We start from the raw sequence: 14,438 nt of genomic DNA, 5'->3' as shown, positions 1-14,438 counted from the left end.
AAGTACGCCACCACCACCGCCGCGCCGGTCTCGCCTGCGCCATTTCTTTGTGTTGTGCGCTGTGGTTAGGAGTCGGCTACTGTGCCGTTTTTTTGGGCGGGACTGTGCAGAAGTGCTAGCTTTGTGACCGTAGCAGTGCAGAAATGCCAAAGTACAAGACTTTAACGCTGCAGCAGAAGTTCAGAAGACAATGGCAAGGAGTACTCCATCGACCTCCTCGGAGCCATATGCCTTGGAAGCAAGTGTACGCTTGGAAACAAGTGGAGCCCACATTGATCAGGCGGTGTTTTGAACACGCTGGTTTTTCCAGTGAAAGCACTGTTGATGCCGATGCAGACCACCCATGTACTACTACTCTTGACGAAGAAGGAGCAGAGTATTGCGACTGCATCAATGCGCTCTGCGCAGAGGATGAGTCCAACGCATTCGGCTTCGCCGAGTATATCAACATTGAGAGCGAAGAGCAGACTGGCTACTCTGACTTGGAGAGTGAGATCACTGCTGGTACGAACATGCGCGATGACAGCGACACCGACGAGCCTCCCCGAGCACTTGCTCTTGGCGAAGTTATCGGATCGCTGAACGTTATCCGCAGTTTTGTTGAGTGCCGCGGTGGAAGTTCAGAGATGTTTCGTCTATTTGACCAACTCGAGAGCATGACCTTAGGAGCCGCAAACTACCGGACGCGGCAAACCAGATCTCTGATTACTTTCAGTAGTAATTCAAAATATGCCGAATAAAGGTAACACGTTCCTGCAACAAATTTTTTTGCCTAAGTCTTATTTCTTGGTGTGTTCGGTTAATTCGAAAACCCGCTTAATTCGAAGATTTCTCGCGGTCCCGATGACTTCGAATTAACGAGGTTGTACTGTATGTGAAAATGACATGCCTTTTTGATGAAAACGAAGGATGTCATCGGGTATGGGAAGACTTTGGCTATCAATCTATGTAATTAAAAGCAACGAAATGCAATGAGAAAGTTCATTAAAGCTGCGTAAGAAATTCACTAATTATGCTCTAGACTTTGTTAGATAACTTTTGATCTAATACCACCAGCTCAATTATAATTACATTTTTGAAATCAGGAGAGAAAACCACATCTGTGTGCAAAGTTTCGTGAGATTCTAGCCATAACTAAAAAAGTTAGTTTTAAGACCCTCGTCCCCTCTTAAGCACCATTTTGAAAAACCAGTCGGCCATCAGAGGCAATGCACAGGAATGACCAAATGGTGACGGCTTTCGCCACCGCAAGCCGGCTTACGACCAAGTAGAGAAAGCGCTGTACCAATGGTTCTTGGAGGTTCGTGCGCGAAATCTGCAATTGAAGGCATGCTGCAATTGAAGGCCCCATGCTGCAATTGAAGGCAAAAGATTTTGCCATCGTCCTGGAGTCGAGGGGTTTACAGTGAGCAGTGGTTGGCTCCAACGAATTAAAGACCGCTACTCCATCACCGGAAAGGTGGCAGGTGAAAGCCAAGCAGTGGATGCTGAGAGTGCTGAGAAGTGGGTGCAAGACGTGTGGCGTGCTGTCACGGAGAGATACGAACCGTGCAATATTTTTAACACCGACGAGACTGCCTTGTTTTGGCAACTGCCGCCAGAAGACGATCGCCCTCGCCCGACGTTGCACGAAGCCCTCGCTGCTACCGATTTGCTGCGCCGATACTGTTCCGGAATACAGGGAAGCGGACTGGAGTTTGTGGAAATGATGTTGCTTGTGGAAAGTGCGATTCTCGCTGATGGAGTTAAACGCAGTGTTCAGGCGAAGATCCCTGCCTACTGCAAATAAGTGAGCATTTATCTGCAATAAATTTCTTTTGTAGATTCATGGTGAGCGGCACGGTTTTTCTTTAGTTAGTGCGTTTTCGCTGCGCTGTTCTGGACATCGTGTATAACGAATTTGGTACTGAAGTTCGTTATAAACGGGTTCGGTTATAGCGGAATACTTTATAAAGCGAACAAATCGCGTTGAATTACGCAGTTCGTTATAACCGGGTTTGACTGTATTGCCCAAATGACGTTGTCACCCTGTAGATACTAGTTGTGACCTTCAGAACAGTGATATCTTCCGATCAGCGCGCAGCAAAAGGTGAAATTTTTGGGGAGTGAACACGAAACTTATTGAGGCGCGGCTGTCCACGTTCCGGGTCAGTTTGACGCAGTTTTGCTGTCAGTGCAAGTCTGAAGAGCTGAATTCATCTTCCAAGTCATCACTGCTGCTGTTCGCATCTAAAAACGAGCTCTCCGATGCGTCAACTTCCGCAGAACTGCGCGGAAACAGGAGCGAGAGACGTCAATGCCATGATATAACAAGAGCGCCGATCACCTGACTCCGGAGACCATCTGGATGGGCAAGGTACGGCGAAAAAAATAAAACCAAAAGCGCAGCAAAAGGTGAAATTTTTGGGGAGTGAACACGAAACTTATTGAGGCGCGGCTTTTTCTATTTGCCACTGAATGACGCCACTCATCAAGAAGCGCTTCGAAAGCAGGGAAATTCAACCATCGATAGCGGGCAACACTTATTGGGGTATGGCTTTCGGCGTTCTGAGGCGGTTTGCTGCAGTTTCGCTGTCAGTGCTAAAGTCTGAAGAGCTGAATTCGTTGCCGAGTTATCACTGCTTCTGTTCGCATCCAAAAACGAGCTTTCTGATGCGTCAAATTCTGCGGAAACACCCATTTCTGCGCAGGAGGAGCACCCGACATCAGCGCCATGATGTAAACAAGAAAGCCGATCACCTGACCCCGGAGACCATCTGGACAGGCGCAGCACGGCCAAAAAATTAAATCAAAAGAAATCGAAAGCAAAACTGAAAGAAGGGTTCCTCTATTTGCCATTAGATGACGCCACTTGTCAAGGAGCGCTTTGAAAGCGGGAAAATTTGAATCTTGGAACCATCGATGGCGGGCTATCGATGGGAATAGGCGCGGACAGGAAAGTGTTAAAGCCTTTCCCCAGTCTGTGAAATGCTTTGCGGCGTTCTCTGCATGCTGGGAAATGTCAATTTTACTGGCTTCATTACATCGAGGTTTAATGGTAATTTCCGAATGGCAATCGATGGGTTTGTTATAATGACGTCTCGAGGTTGAACTGTGTGGAAGGAAGACAAGAACCTTCAATCTGTAAATCCATTTCTCAGCAATAAATGAAAATGATGGCCTTCCTGCAAAGTACTCACAGCCACAAGAAATTGAACAAGCAATTTTTACAGACTATGAAGTCGTACGACAATGGTGCTTTGCAGTTACCTTGCTGGCTGGCTCAGCATCTGTGGTGGCAGCCTCCTCCTGGGGCTTCTTCCAAAGGAGCTTGCGCTTCTGCATCTGCTCAGAGTATTTGAGCGGATTCACGGCTGTCGGGTTGTAGTAGCTGCAGTCAGAGAGACAAACACAATGACGCCAGAGAAAGCTTACAGTACAGAGCACTACCAATCAGGAACTCCCTAAAAAGAACTGCATTCAGAGAAAAATATTCCGTTTAATGCATATTTTTAAACAAATAACAATGTGGGCTTCAGAAACGTAATTACATTTTCTTATGTCAGTTCTCAAAATAGTTAGGCCTCTACATTGCTTAGAACAATAAAAGAGAACGATGAAAGACCTCGAATGGCCTGCACACGGTTAAACCGTAGTGAGGGGTTCTCGAACTGGGTTTCACAACCTCCCACTAGACTTTACCCCCCCGACCCCGGCAAGCAGCCCGGACACAGCGCATGGTTTGCTCGAACTAATTTCAAAGTGTTAGATTTTCTCCTCCCTGCTTGTTCTCAGTATTGCGCATTCAGTGTAGGCCACATCCACATTTTTCTCTGCAACCGAATGCGGCTGCGGTCCGGAATGCATTCACTCGTCGACAATCCGGTTAGGCCTAAGTCCACTTCGGTACTCTCTGCGGCTTCGGCATCACTTGCCATTGGCGGCGGACTATTCTCGACGCCGGCCGAAGGAACTGAGCGCTTCTTGAAGTTGTAGGCCGATCGTTTCTTCCTTTTGCCAAACTTCTGACTCGTGGCAAACTTCGATGTTGCTTCCAACATCGTGCTGCACTCGTCAACTCTACGACTGAGCAAGGAGAGACGTGTCTCCTGCAGAGGAGCAGACAATGGAAACTTTGTTGCGCTTTTCAATCACGTGTGCTAGCTCGACGAATAGAACCGCGCGTTTGGACTTTTTTTATGCTCGGATTTCAATGTCACCAGTAAGCCGGCAGAGGCACTTGTGGCGGGAAATGGGAAAAGAAAAGCCGCTCTTTCCAACGAGACCAAGATGGCTGCGATTACGCGTGTAGAAAGCGACCTACGCGCCTCGGAAAAAACGTTTTTGCGCGGATTTCAGCTGACAGTGATGCTATATATTGATTCTGTGGCCCAAATACTGCACCGCGAGATATAAAACCTAGCGAATTAAAGGAATAATAGCTACAGATTCTAAAAATGTCAGTTTCAAAAAAATCGATTTTTTTCGTCGTTTCAAAGAGCCGTGTCCCCCCTTTAAACCTCAGTAATAATTTCTTTTTCAGCATGAAGCCACATACGTGGAGCACACAATGTTGCAAGTAATTTTTTAATTTCTCTTTCAAAATTTTTAAATTTGCTTTTTCTAGTGACCACTATAGTGCTATATTTTGAACTTTAAGAAAATAAAAAAAAATATTGCTCAATCAGAAAACTGCTTGCAACATTGTGTTGCTTATTCTTTCTAGTGTCCAGAATGTGTTCCTGTGAAGCTTTTCTTCAGTGTCATTTTTAATTGTTCTTGTAAGAATTAGACTAATGAAGTAATTATCTTATGAAATAATTAGATCACAAAGGAAATAATTGCAGTTTGGGAATCTGCACAGAAAACTGCACAAACACACCAAGTTGTATCAATTTTGATTGATAAATAAGGAAAATAGTTTTAAGTCCAGTGTCCCCCCCTTAACGCCAACTTCACCAAGCAGTTCAGAGGCCTCCCTTTAGCCAAGATCAAAAGTGAAGCCAGCTAAGCTTCTACATCTACTGTGGCTTCACCGGCTGTGCCTAAATTTACTGCCATTACAAGGAACGAACACCATGAAGCCACCGGTCGTGGCATTTTTCTTATGCAGCCAGCTATAATAGCTATTTTGGCTTACCTTAAATTGGCCTCCTGTGGCTGCTTGGCCAATGATGCCAATGGTGCCACTGCGGCGACAGATTCAGATTCTTAAGTGCAGACTTCCCTAAAACTGCTCTTATGCGGGCAAAGGCCACTAAGAGATTTAGGGCAGTGATCATACCGGAAACTGGTTGAAAGTCTGAAGGGCTGGCAGGTGTGAGAGTGGAATCACAATCACCGAGTCAAAAATGCGGCCCAAATGCAAATTTCCAAATGGCCGTTCTTTAATACTTTGAGTGGGAATTGAACAATATTTTGTAGAGGCAATTTTGAAAATTGCCACCTTTGACCATTTTTCGCAATTTCGAGACTTGCACTGCTCCTTGAGTGGCGAGAGCCATGTGGGAACAAGACGGAACCAATGCAAATCAGTCTGTCCAACCAACTCCGTTTAACCCATTTGGGACCACTGTACTTGAAAAAGTACAGCTACAATTAAAGTTCATTTTAATAAAAAAATGAGTATATTGTTTTTAGTAGTTCTAAATTTTGTCAGCTGGGGGGCAGCCAACACTCCTAAAACAAGCGCATTCACAGCGCTCCAAGGAGTATACGTCTACGATCTGCCAAACTTCGTTCCCACCAACTGCTCAGGTGAGCGCATCATGGTTAGAATAATCAATATTTCGTGAAAATTCTTTGTATATAGCTTCAAGAAGAGGGTACATAATCACTGGGTTCACTGAAAGTTTCAAACCTTTCACGCTTTTTGTGTAATATAAGAGTAAACCTTGCTGTACTATCTATAGTATGCCGGAACTTCGTGTGTGCAAAATGGCGGTCGCTCTTCCAGGCAGCCGATGCTATGGATCCAGGTGTTTTCTTCAGCAAGAAACCATTCTGTCGGCTCAGTGAAGCACTCGAGGCTGCAGCAGACATTCACAGAATGCTGCAGATGACAATGTGGTTATAATTCCTCCTGACACATCAGTAGAAACAGGTGAAGAGGAAGGCGACAACGACTGCGTGGGTGCTATGCCAGTGTTTCTGTTAAGAACTGCTTTTCTGTTTGTGTGGTAGCATTTATTTAGGCACTTTGCGTATTCCCAATGTTCGGTTTCAATGACCGCGACACCAAAAAAACACTTTTTCTCTTCGTTATTTTCATCCGTATTAGCCTCTACGGTATCTAGTGGGGCTGAAGCGGTGAGAATCGGACCGGGCTTTGAATGCACTTAGGTAGGTATTTCAGTGGGGAAGGGGAGGCAGTATGCACTGTGAATATTTGCATCAGTTTGTGCGGACGTGTCCGAGTGTTCTACGATCCACCTTCGAGGTGCAGTTCACCCTGAGCGGAAGCAGATCTTTTGAGCGGATTTACCGCTGTTATTGCTTCCTGTTTTGAGCGAAAATGACTATTAGGCATAGTCTTCGAAACCGTGGAAGTCCTTTGCATCCATTCATCCATCCATTTTTTTTTTTTTTTGCAGGCAAACTCGAAGTTCACTAGTGTCGCAAATGAAGAATATGAGTGCGCCCTTGGGCTGAAGCGCGCAAAGATGAACTGGACCAAAGATCAACCTGAGTGTACCTGGGAGAATTCAACTGACGGGGCAGCGGAGCGTAAGGCGATGTTGAGATCTCTCTACAGCGGCGAGTCAAATATTCAGCACCATTCTAGATGACCAAATACTCACTTATATACAGTCGAACCCGGTTATATCGAACCCGGATATATCGAATTTTGGTTATATCGAACTCACGGAATATCCCCTTGAAAATCCCATGTAAAAGTACAGGAAAGCCGCGTCATATATCGAACTCAATTTCACCGGTCGTTCGATATATCGAACTCTGCACCATGCACTGGAAAGTGTGCCTTCCCCAAAGACGATCGCATCACCCTTGGCCGTTTGCCGCGTGACGTTTTCAAGCCACGTGCGGAAGGAATGAAAGGGGACAGTTCTGGACAGCGCCGCGCCCATTCCCCAAAGGCGCGCGCATCTGCAGTTATCGTTTCCCGCGCGCCAACACATGATGTTTGCAAGCCATATGCGTGGGTGTGCCCATTCTTTTGCCGAGCTATCTCTCTCCTTCAGCACGCGCTACGCATGCGCCAAGCCAGCTCCGCCCGTTTTCAAACAGAAGTCGGATGCTTTCTCCAGCGTGTGTTGCGAACCCTCTGCGCGCGGCGGCTGACGTGGCTATGGCGCCTGCGGAAGTTAAGAAGCGGCAGCTCTCTCTGTTTTTCTTTTTCTTTTCTTTTATTTTGCGAGAGTCATCCTTTCTTATCGTGCTGTACGCGCAACTGCAACGTAGCGTAAGATATGGTGGCTGCGGACGTTAAGAAGTGGCAGGCTTTTTTTTTTTTTTTTTTTTGGTGGGAGCCTCTTTGCATGTATGAATCAACGGAAACACGCGGTCACCTGCTGCGATTATGACGCCCGCCCCAAGCGCGGCGTGATAAATCGAACCAGGCTTGTGTAATCAAGCCATCACGGGCACTCTGCCAAGTTCACTCCCGGCCACTGGAGGAGCTATAAAAAGATAAACGCGCCCTGATGTTATCGCTGCGCAGCATTTTGGCACGCTGCCGAGAAATGAGCTGTGGATGCGACGACCGAAGCGGAGTGACGCGCGCCATCCACATGCAAGCGAAAACGCTCGCGATTTCTGCCGCAGCGACACAGAAACCTTGTAGAGCTGTCGCGGTGGCTCGAGCGGCAAAGAGGGACGCAGCTCCAACAAGTTTGGAATTTTTCGCTCTGTCGCTGCCCCTCGTCGCAGAGATCGCTCAATCAATTGGATGTGAGCGAGCTGGTCTTAATGCATTTTTTTTTTTTTTTTCAAATTCTCGGGTGCAAAAGTGGAGGGTGGGTTCATTATGCGAGTGGGTTGATTACGCGACACATGCGGTATCGTTTTTTGGCATCGTAAGTGCCGTCACAAGCAGATTTTTGTATATCGAATTATCGATATATCGAACTATTTCGCGATCCCCCCCGAGTTCGATATATCCGGGTTCGACTGTAATAATACAGACTGGCAACCTCCAAGCGGCCAGTCTCCACTGTAAGTGACATTGTATCTGACAAGGAAGGCCACTTTCCAAACAAATTAGAAAAGCAAGTGCGGTGCCAATACTGCCACAAGAGGTCGACATGGGCATGTGTGAAGCGCAACGCAACGCTTTGTTTGAAACACGAATGGTTCAACAAGTTTCATGCGCCTAAATAATAGCATGGAACAAGTGCTTGTTTTGCAATGGGAAGAACCCAGCGTACTATAAAAAGTACACCTCTTTAACTTTTGAAGGAATGAAGCTATTTTCTTGCTACTCAAGCAATTGTTTCTCTCCGCTAATTAGACATCGTGCACCAAAAATAAAGAGAATTGGTCGCGTTATGTTTTTCTTGGTGCCTAATAATTGGTTAAGGGGAAGGCTACCCATTCACACCAACTTTTTTATTTCTCGAGATATTTGAATGACATTTTCAGGGTAGGCTCATAGTACAAACATTTGAAGAACTACCAAGTTTCATGGAGCTGGGCTCATTGGTTTTCAAATTAGAGGAGTATATCAACATTGTTTACACAGGTCCCTTAGGACAGGCATGGAGAATTTGCAAAACTTGCTGGCACTGTGAAATTCGTTATGGTCATTCCTGGATAGTTAAGGGGGGACACGGCTCTTTGGCACCGAAAATCGGCCTGAAAATCGGATTTTCAATTTTTTCATTTTCGTATTCCTCGCACTATTCCGCATCTGCACGCAAATTTTCATCCTTATACCCCGCGTATTTATGAAGTTATAGCGATTAAAAAATGCAGTACCACACCCACTGCCCTTTAAATTGTGGACAAACGACACCCAATTTCGATCGCCCGGCGCATGAGAACTACGCGCTCCACCGCGGCGATTTTGGTCTCGTTCGAAAGCGCGCGTTTTCGGCTTATTTTTTCTTTCGGAAAGCAACCCTGTGCGCTCCGCCTTCCCCATAAAAAACAAACAAAAAGATAGCATGCAGCGCGCGCTACTATTGGCCGGTTAAGGCACGTGATCAAAATGGCGTCGTTTGGTTGGTTCCGGCAAGCTAGCCCTGAAATGCGGACTCCCGGTGACGCCATTTTGTCTTTCTGCCGACCACGCTAGTGCAACGCGAGAGTCATGCCAGGCGCGAAGAAGTACCGCTCTTTGCACAAGTTCGGGCGAAAGCAACCAAAGAAACGCGTTAAGAATGCGACTTCGTTGCATACTGTGCAAGAAGCAAGTGCCAGTGCTGCAGGATTGTGTGACGATCACGTTGCGGGAGGCGACGCTTCTCCGATTCCGCTGGACAACGGCGCCGTTCTTCGTGCCGACTGCAGTCGTGTACGTATTGATACCGCGCCTGTCACTAACAGTGACATAACTCAAGTGAGTGCCCGTGAGCAGGCTACCCTTGATAGACTGGTATCGACGCCGGCGACGGCACGAAAGACCGCGCTGTTCGCCGATGCAAGTGGTGCGTCCGCAGAGTCAGATGCGGACGGAACAGCCTCCTATGCGGTAATTGACCTCAGCATTGTGAATATCCTTCTGGATGCCGTGCGGTGCAAAACGTGTCGTGGATGCGTGCGTTTAATTACCAGCGACCGGAGCTATGGCCTCGCCGTAAAACTGATCGTGCTGTGCGACAACTGCGGTGAGATTGCGGCCGAGTGGAACTCGCGGAGGGTTGACGGCGAGAAAAGGTGCAATCCTTTTGAGCTGAATATTCTGGCTAGTCGAGCAATGCTGTCGACCGGTAACGGCCAGACAGCAATGAACGATATCTTTTCGGCGATGGGGTTGTCGCGGCGCGGGATGCACAACAAGACGTTTCAACGGCATCTGAAGAACACACTGCAACCCGCTGCTACCCGAGCCGCCACGACCGCTATGGCACAAGCCGCGCAGGCAGTGGCGAAGGTCTACGATGACTTGTGTTTTGGGCATAGGGGGAACATTGCCGTGTGCTACGACGGCACATGGATGACGCGCGGACACTCATCACATATAGGCGTCGGTGCCGTGGTGGAACTCTTCACTGGTTACGTGCTTGATTATGTGGTGTTGTCAAACTTTTGTCTGGGCTGCGAAATTGGTCCCAAGCCAAACACTGACGGCTACGAACTTTGGAAATCACGCCACCAGTGCCAAAAAAACACCAACTCCAAGGCTGGTCAAATGGAAGTAGAGGCTGGCAAAATTCTGTTTGAAAGATCTCTGCAGCGCCACAACATGCGCTACACAACCATGCTATGCGATGGGGACAGTCGCACGTTCAGTGCTCTTAAAGATGCTGCAATCTATGGCTACATTGAAATAGTCAAAGAGGACTGCATAAATCACGTGCACAAGTGTATGGGAGCAGCTTTGCGCAACCTCTTGCAGAGACACAAGGGTGCAGGGAAGCAAAGTCTTGGCGGCAGAGGAAGGCTGACAGCTGATCTAGTTGACAAGCTGGCAATATATTATGGCCGAGCGCTTCGATCAAATGTAGGTGATGTGGATGCCATGCAGCGAGCTGTGATGGCGACATATTACCACATCACATCTACTGATGACTGCCCCAAACACAGTTTGTGTCCTACCGGTGAGAAGTCATGGTGCCGCCACAACGCTGCAAAGGCAAAAGAGGAGCCTGCACCAAAGCACAATTACAGTCTGCCAAGAGATGTGGCTGATGCTCTTTTGCCTGTTTATAGTCGTTTATCAGAGAAGAGCCTGCTGCAGAGGTGCATTCGGGGGAAGACCCAGAACTCGAACGAAAGCTTCCACTCGGTCATCTGGACCTTGATCCACAAAGAGCGGCACTCATCACTGTTTGCTGTGGAAGCAGCCACAGCAGAAGCTGTGCTGCGCTTCAATGCCGGCTGCAAGCATACAGCAGCAGCAATTCTGCAAGAATGCAGTACAAATGTGACAGCAACTGGGTCCAGGAGAGCTGAAGAAAAGGACTTGCACCGTAGCGTACGTTCTGCAAAGAAGCGGGCGGCTTCGCTTGGCGTTGCTAAAACAGAAAAAAGAAAACACCGCGACAGCATGCACCCCGACTATGCTCCTGGTGCATTTTAATAGCATGAGGTCTTTGGGGTTGCCCTTCCTGATTAAATGCCGTGAGGCTTGAGTGCTTCCGACAATCCCCCAATTTTGGTAGTGTTGCATTTTTTAAAGATCAATATCTCTGGTCCTGTTCTTGCTATTGCTTTAAAAATTTTTTTTCTAGAAAGGGAATCCTGCGAGTCTCATGAAACCAAGATAAATGCAGTGACGACAAAAGAAAATTTGCTGAGAAGGTTATGTTGTCTTCGGTACCCAAATGGAATTTTCCTTTCAAGCGTTTCCTATTGCGTAACTTTGGCTCAAACTGGCATAGGCCATTAATTTTCGCTTCAGATCACTTTCCACCTGTTTCTGATCTTGTTGACATATCAATCATTGACATAATTTACACCTACATGCTGTGAAGTGTTTTTCCTCGTTTTCTCAAAACTGCAATTTTGAGGGTGCTGCAATTTTGGAGGAGAGATATCTCTTAGTCTATTTGTGCTATAGCTCTCATTCTTGTCTTGTTAGAAAGAGAAAACCTTCGACAGTGCCGTAGGACAAAAATATGTACAGTTATTATGCGGCAACATTTACCGAATTAATTATCAATCTTAGGTGCCAACCTGGGCTTTTATTCATAAAAGTTTGACTTCTTGTAACTTTGGTTCAAATTCTTCTACCACGTTAATTCATGACTAGCGGCACTCTATGATCCTTCTAGATCACTCTGGCAGGGCTATTCTCCTCATGCCATAAAGTGTTTAGTAATTAACTCACCTCCAAACGAAGAACATGAATTAGGGATTATTTTGAAAGCTATTTCATCTACAAGAAAACTAATCAGATATTTGAAATCAGCATGCAAAAGTACATTAATGGTGCAAGTTTCAGTCAGATCCACCCATAAATAAGGAAAAAAGTTTTAAGAGGGGTGTCCCCCCTTAATCTAGGGCAAGACAATGCCCCTTTTCCAAATTTCACCACTGAAGAATTTTAGCACAGCCCCACATCAGTGCTATTAATCTGACCTGCAATAACCAAATTTTAATCATCATAATTCCAGGCACAATGTCTTAAAAAAAATGAAATTGTCTTGCCCTCAGAAATTTATTGCGGTATGAAATGAAATAAACCTCATGAAAATTTGATAAGCGGTTCCTGAGATACGGATATCCTGAGCAGCCATACTAGGCAAAAAGTGATTCTGAGAAAACGGCCCTAGAAGGTTGAGAAAAAGCTAACTTTTTTGTTTGTCGAAATATCTCAATGAAAGCTTTAGGGCAGGCACGAATGTTGGACATTTGAATAACTAGTTTCATAGAGCTGCGCACGCTATTTCTAAAATTACAGGAGTATATTGTAACGTAGCCGTTTAGGCCCGTAACCAGAGGGTTGGGTTTTAACGGGGGGTTGAGCTAGCAGGCGCAGAAGAGCAGGTTCGGAGCACCGAGAGATGGCAGCTAACTTCAGCTTCTTCTCGAACGCCACGGGGCACTTCTTCGAGTCCGCGCACGAGACTCTCGATGAGCAGCCGCCAAGCGGCTGCTGTTGCACACGCTACAATATCATATAGGTCGCATGGGTCCAGGCCTGGAGAATTTGCAGAATGCGTTGGAATTGTGAAATTCATTGCAGTAATTTCTGGACAGGTATCACAGGGCAAGACAAGGCCCTTTTTCTATTCTAAGTTCCCCTGTAACAGATGCTAGGACGCTGCAGGCGTCGATGCAGATGATGGCGGTGCGCTTTGCCATGCGGACAGCCTTCGCTTCCGTGCACTGAACGCATGTTGCATCTCGAGGCATTGTGAGCGACCACGCGACGTTTGACATGTTGCATGAAACCGTTCAGAGAGCATGACAAGAGACTGTAAAGACGACGATCGTAAAAATGGTGAAAAGCGAAGGGAACCCACGAAGTACAAAGACAGCCAACAACGAGAGCAAAGAGCCGGCCGGAGCAGACGATGCACGGGGGCAGCCAAAACCATCGCGTCAGCAGGTACAGCAGCCAATAGCAGTCGCCCGATCAACTGCGTTCTCGCACGCTTTACTCAATCGCAGCCTTGAATTCGAGAGCAGGAAATTCGAAAGCCGCCGTGAGGCTCCCAATCATAAGCAAGCCACGCTTCGACTGCGCTGCCATCGAGGGTGGGAAAAGAAAGCGCAAGAATTCACAAACAAAACAAGCCCAAGATGGCAGCGCTCGGTTCGGTAATTTTCGGCGCTTGTTCGTTATGTAATTAATTTTCAGTATTTCTACGACGAGTTCGGCAGTGATAATAACAGAAAAAGTAGTCTACAGTTGCCGACCGATAAATCGGACGCTCATAATTCGGACATGCTCGTTTATTCAGACAGGTCTGCGGCACCGCCACTGGCCCCATAAACATGATGTGTAAGGACGACCGATATTTCGGACAGCCTCCGGCTCTATATTCGATAATCCGGACTCTAAACAGGGTGCCTCGATGCGCGCGCTTCCCCCGCCGCCGTTCCTAGTTAAAAAAAAAAAGAAAGAAAGAAAGGAGACGAGCGCCTTCCTTTGGTGCCTACTCGCAATAAGCGACTGTTGCCTCCGTGATCGGCGAACGGTGCGCCATCGGATCACGGAGGCGGCGGTGCGACAGGACAGTTGCGACGGGAGAACAGCAGGCGGCGCTCCACTCCGCATGACTGGCCCTCGGGCATGTTTGGCCTCCCCGCGTCTTCGCCATCGGCCACCAGTTTGTGCTCGTTTGTTCAGTGCCTCGTGCGTGAGTAGCGTTAGGCTAGGTTCTTTCAAGTGACCATACGACAACGTTTCTCTTGAGTTTGACAACGACAGGCCACGGCAAATGGCGCCAACGGTGCCTTCGCGGTCCGTGCCGACGGCGGCGAAACGTGGGAAATACACGACGCTGACAATGGCGAAGAAAGCAGCCATAATACAGCAAGTGCTGAGCGGCCGTTCTCAAGTCGAAGTTGCCTGTGAGTTCAACATCTCCAAGCAAACGATATCGGACTATATGAAGAATAGGTCCAAGATTCTTGAGGCCACGGAGAAGACAACAACAGCTGAACAGAAAAGGCTGCGACAAGGCCTTTACCCGAAGTTGGGAACATCTGGCTTAACGCTACTGTCGCCCAGCGTGTTCCTGTTTCTGGCCACCTTTTGAAGCATAAGGCTGAGACACTCGCACTGCAGCTTGGCATCGAAGGATTTCAGTTCAGCGACGGGTGGCTCAGGAATTTTAAAAAGCGGTTCGACCTCGCCTTCAAAAAAATGTGCGGTGAAAGTGGTG

General features: G+C 47.3%; 1 protein-coding gene across 1 annotated transcript in view; it reads right to left on the bottom strand.

The window, feature by feature from the left end:
* Window positions 1–14,438, bottom strand: part of LOC146195843 (uncharacterized) — a gene marked incomplete at its 5' end in the record, with an annotated part of 45,307 nt that overhangs the window by 14,591 nt on the left and 16,278 nt on the right. The window contains one exon of the mRNA XM_084597936.1: window positions 3,250–3,370. Coding sequence (XP_084454062.1) covers window positions 3,250–3,370 — 121 coding nt within the window. The remainder of the gene's footprint in view (window positions 1–3,249; window positions 3,371–14,438) is intronic.

The sequence above is a fragment of the Amblyomma maculatum genome, chromosome 3 (genome assembly GCF_055883805.1).
Source record: "Amblyomma maculatum isolate TAMU_Amacu chromosome 3, ASM5588380v1, whole genome shotgun sequence".
NCBI classification, from domain to species: Eukaryota; Metazoa; Arthropoda; class Arachnida; order Ixodida; family Ixodidae; genus Amblyomma; species Amblyomma maculatum.
This window is presented reverse-complemented; position numbering and strand designations above follow the sequence as displayed.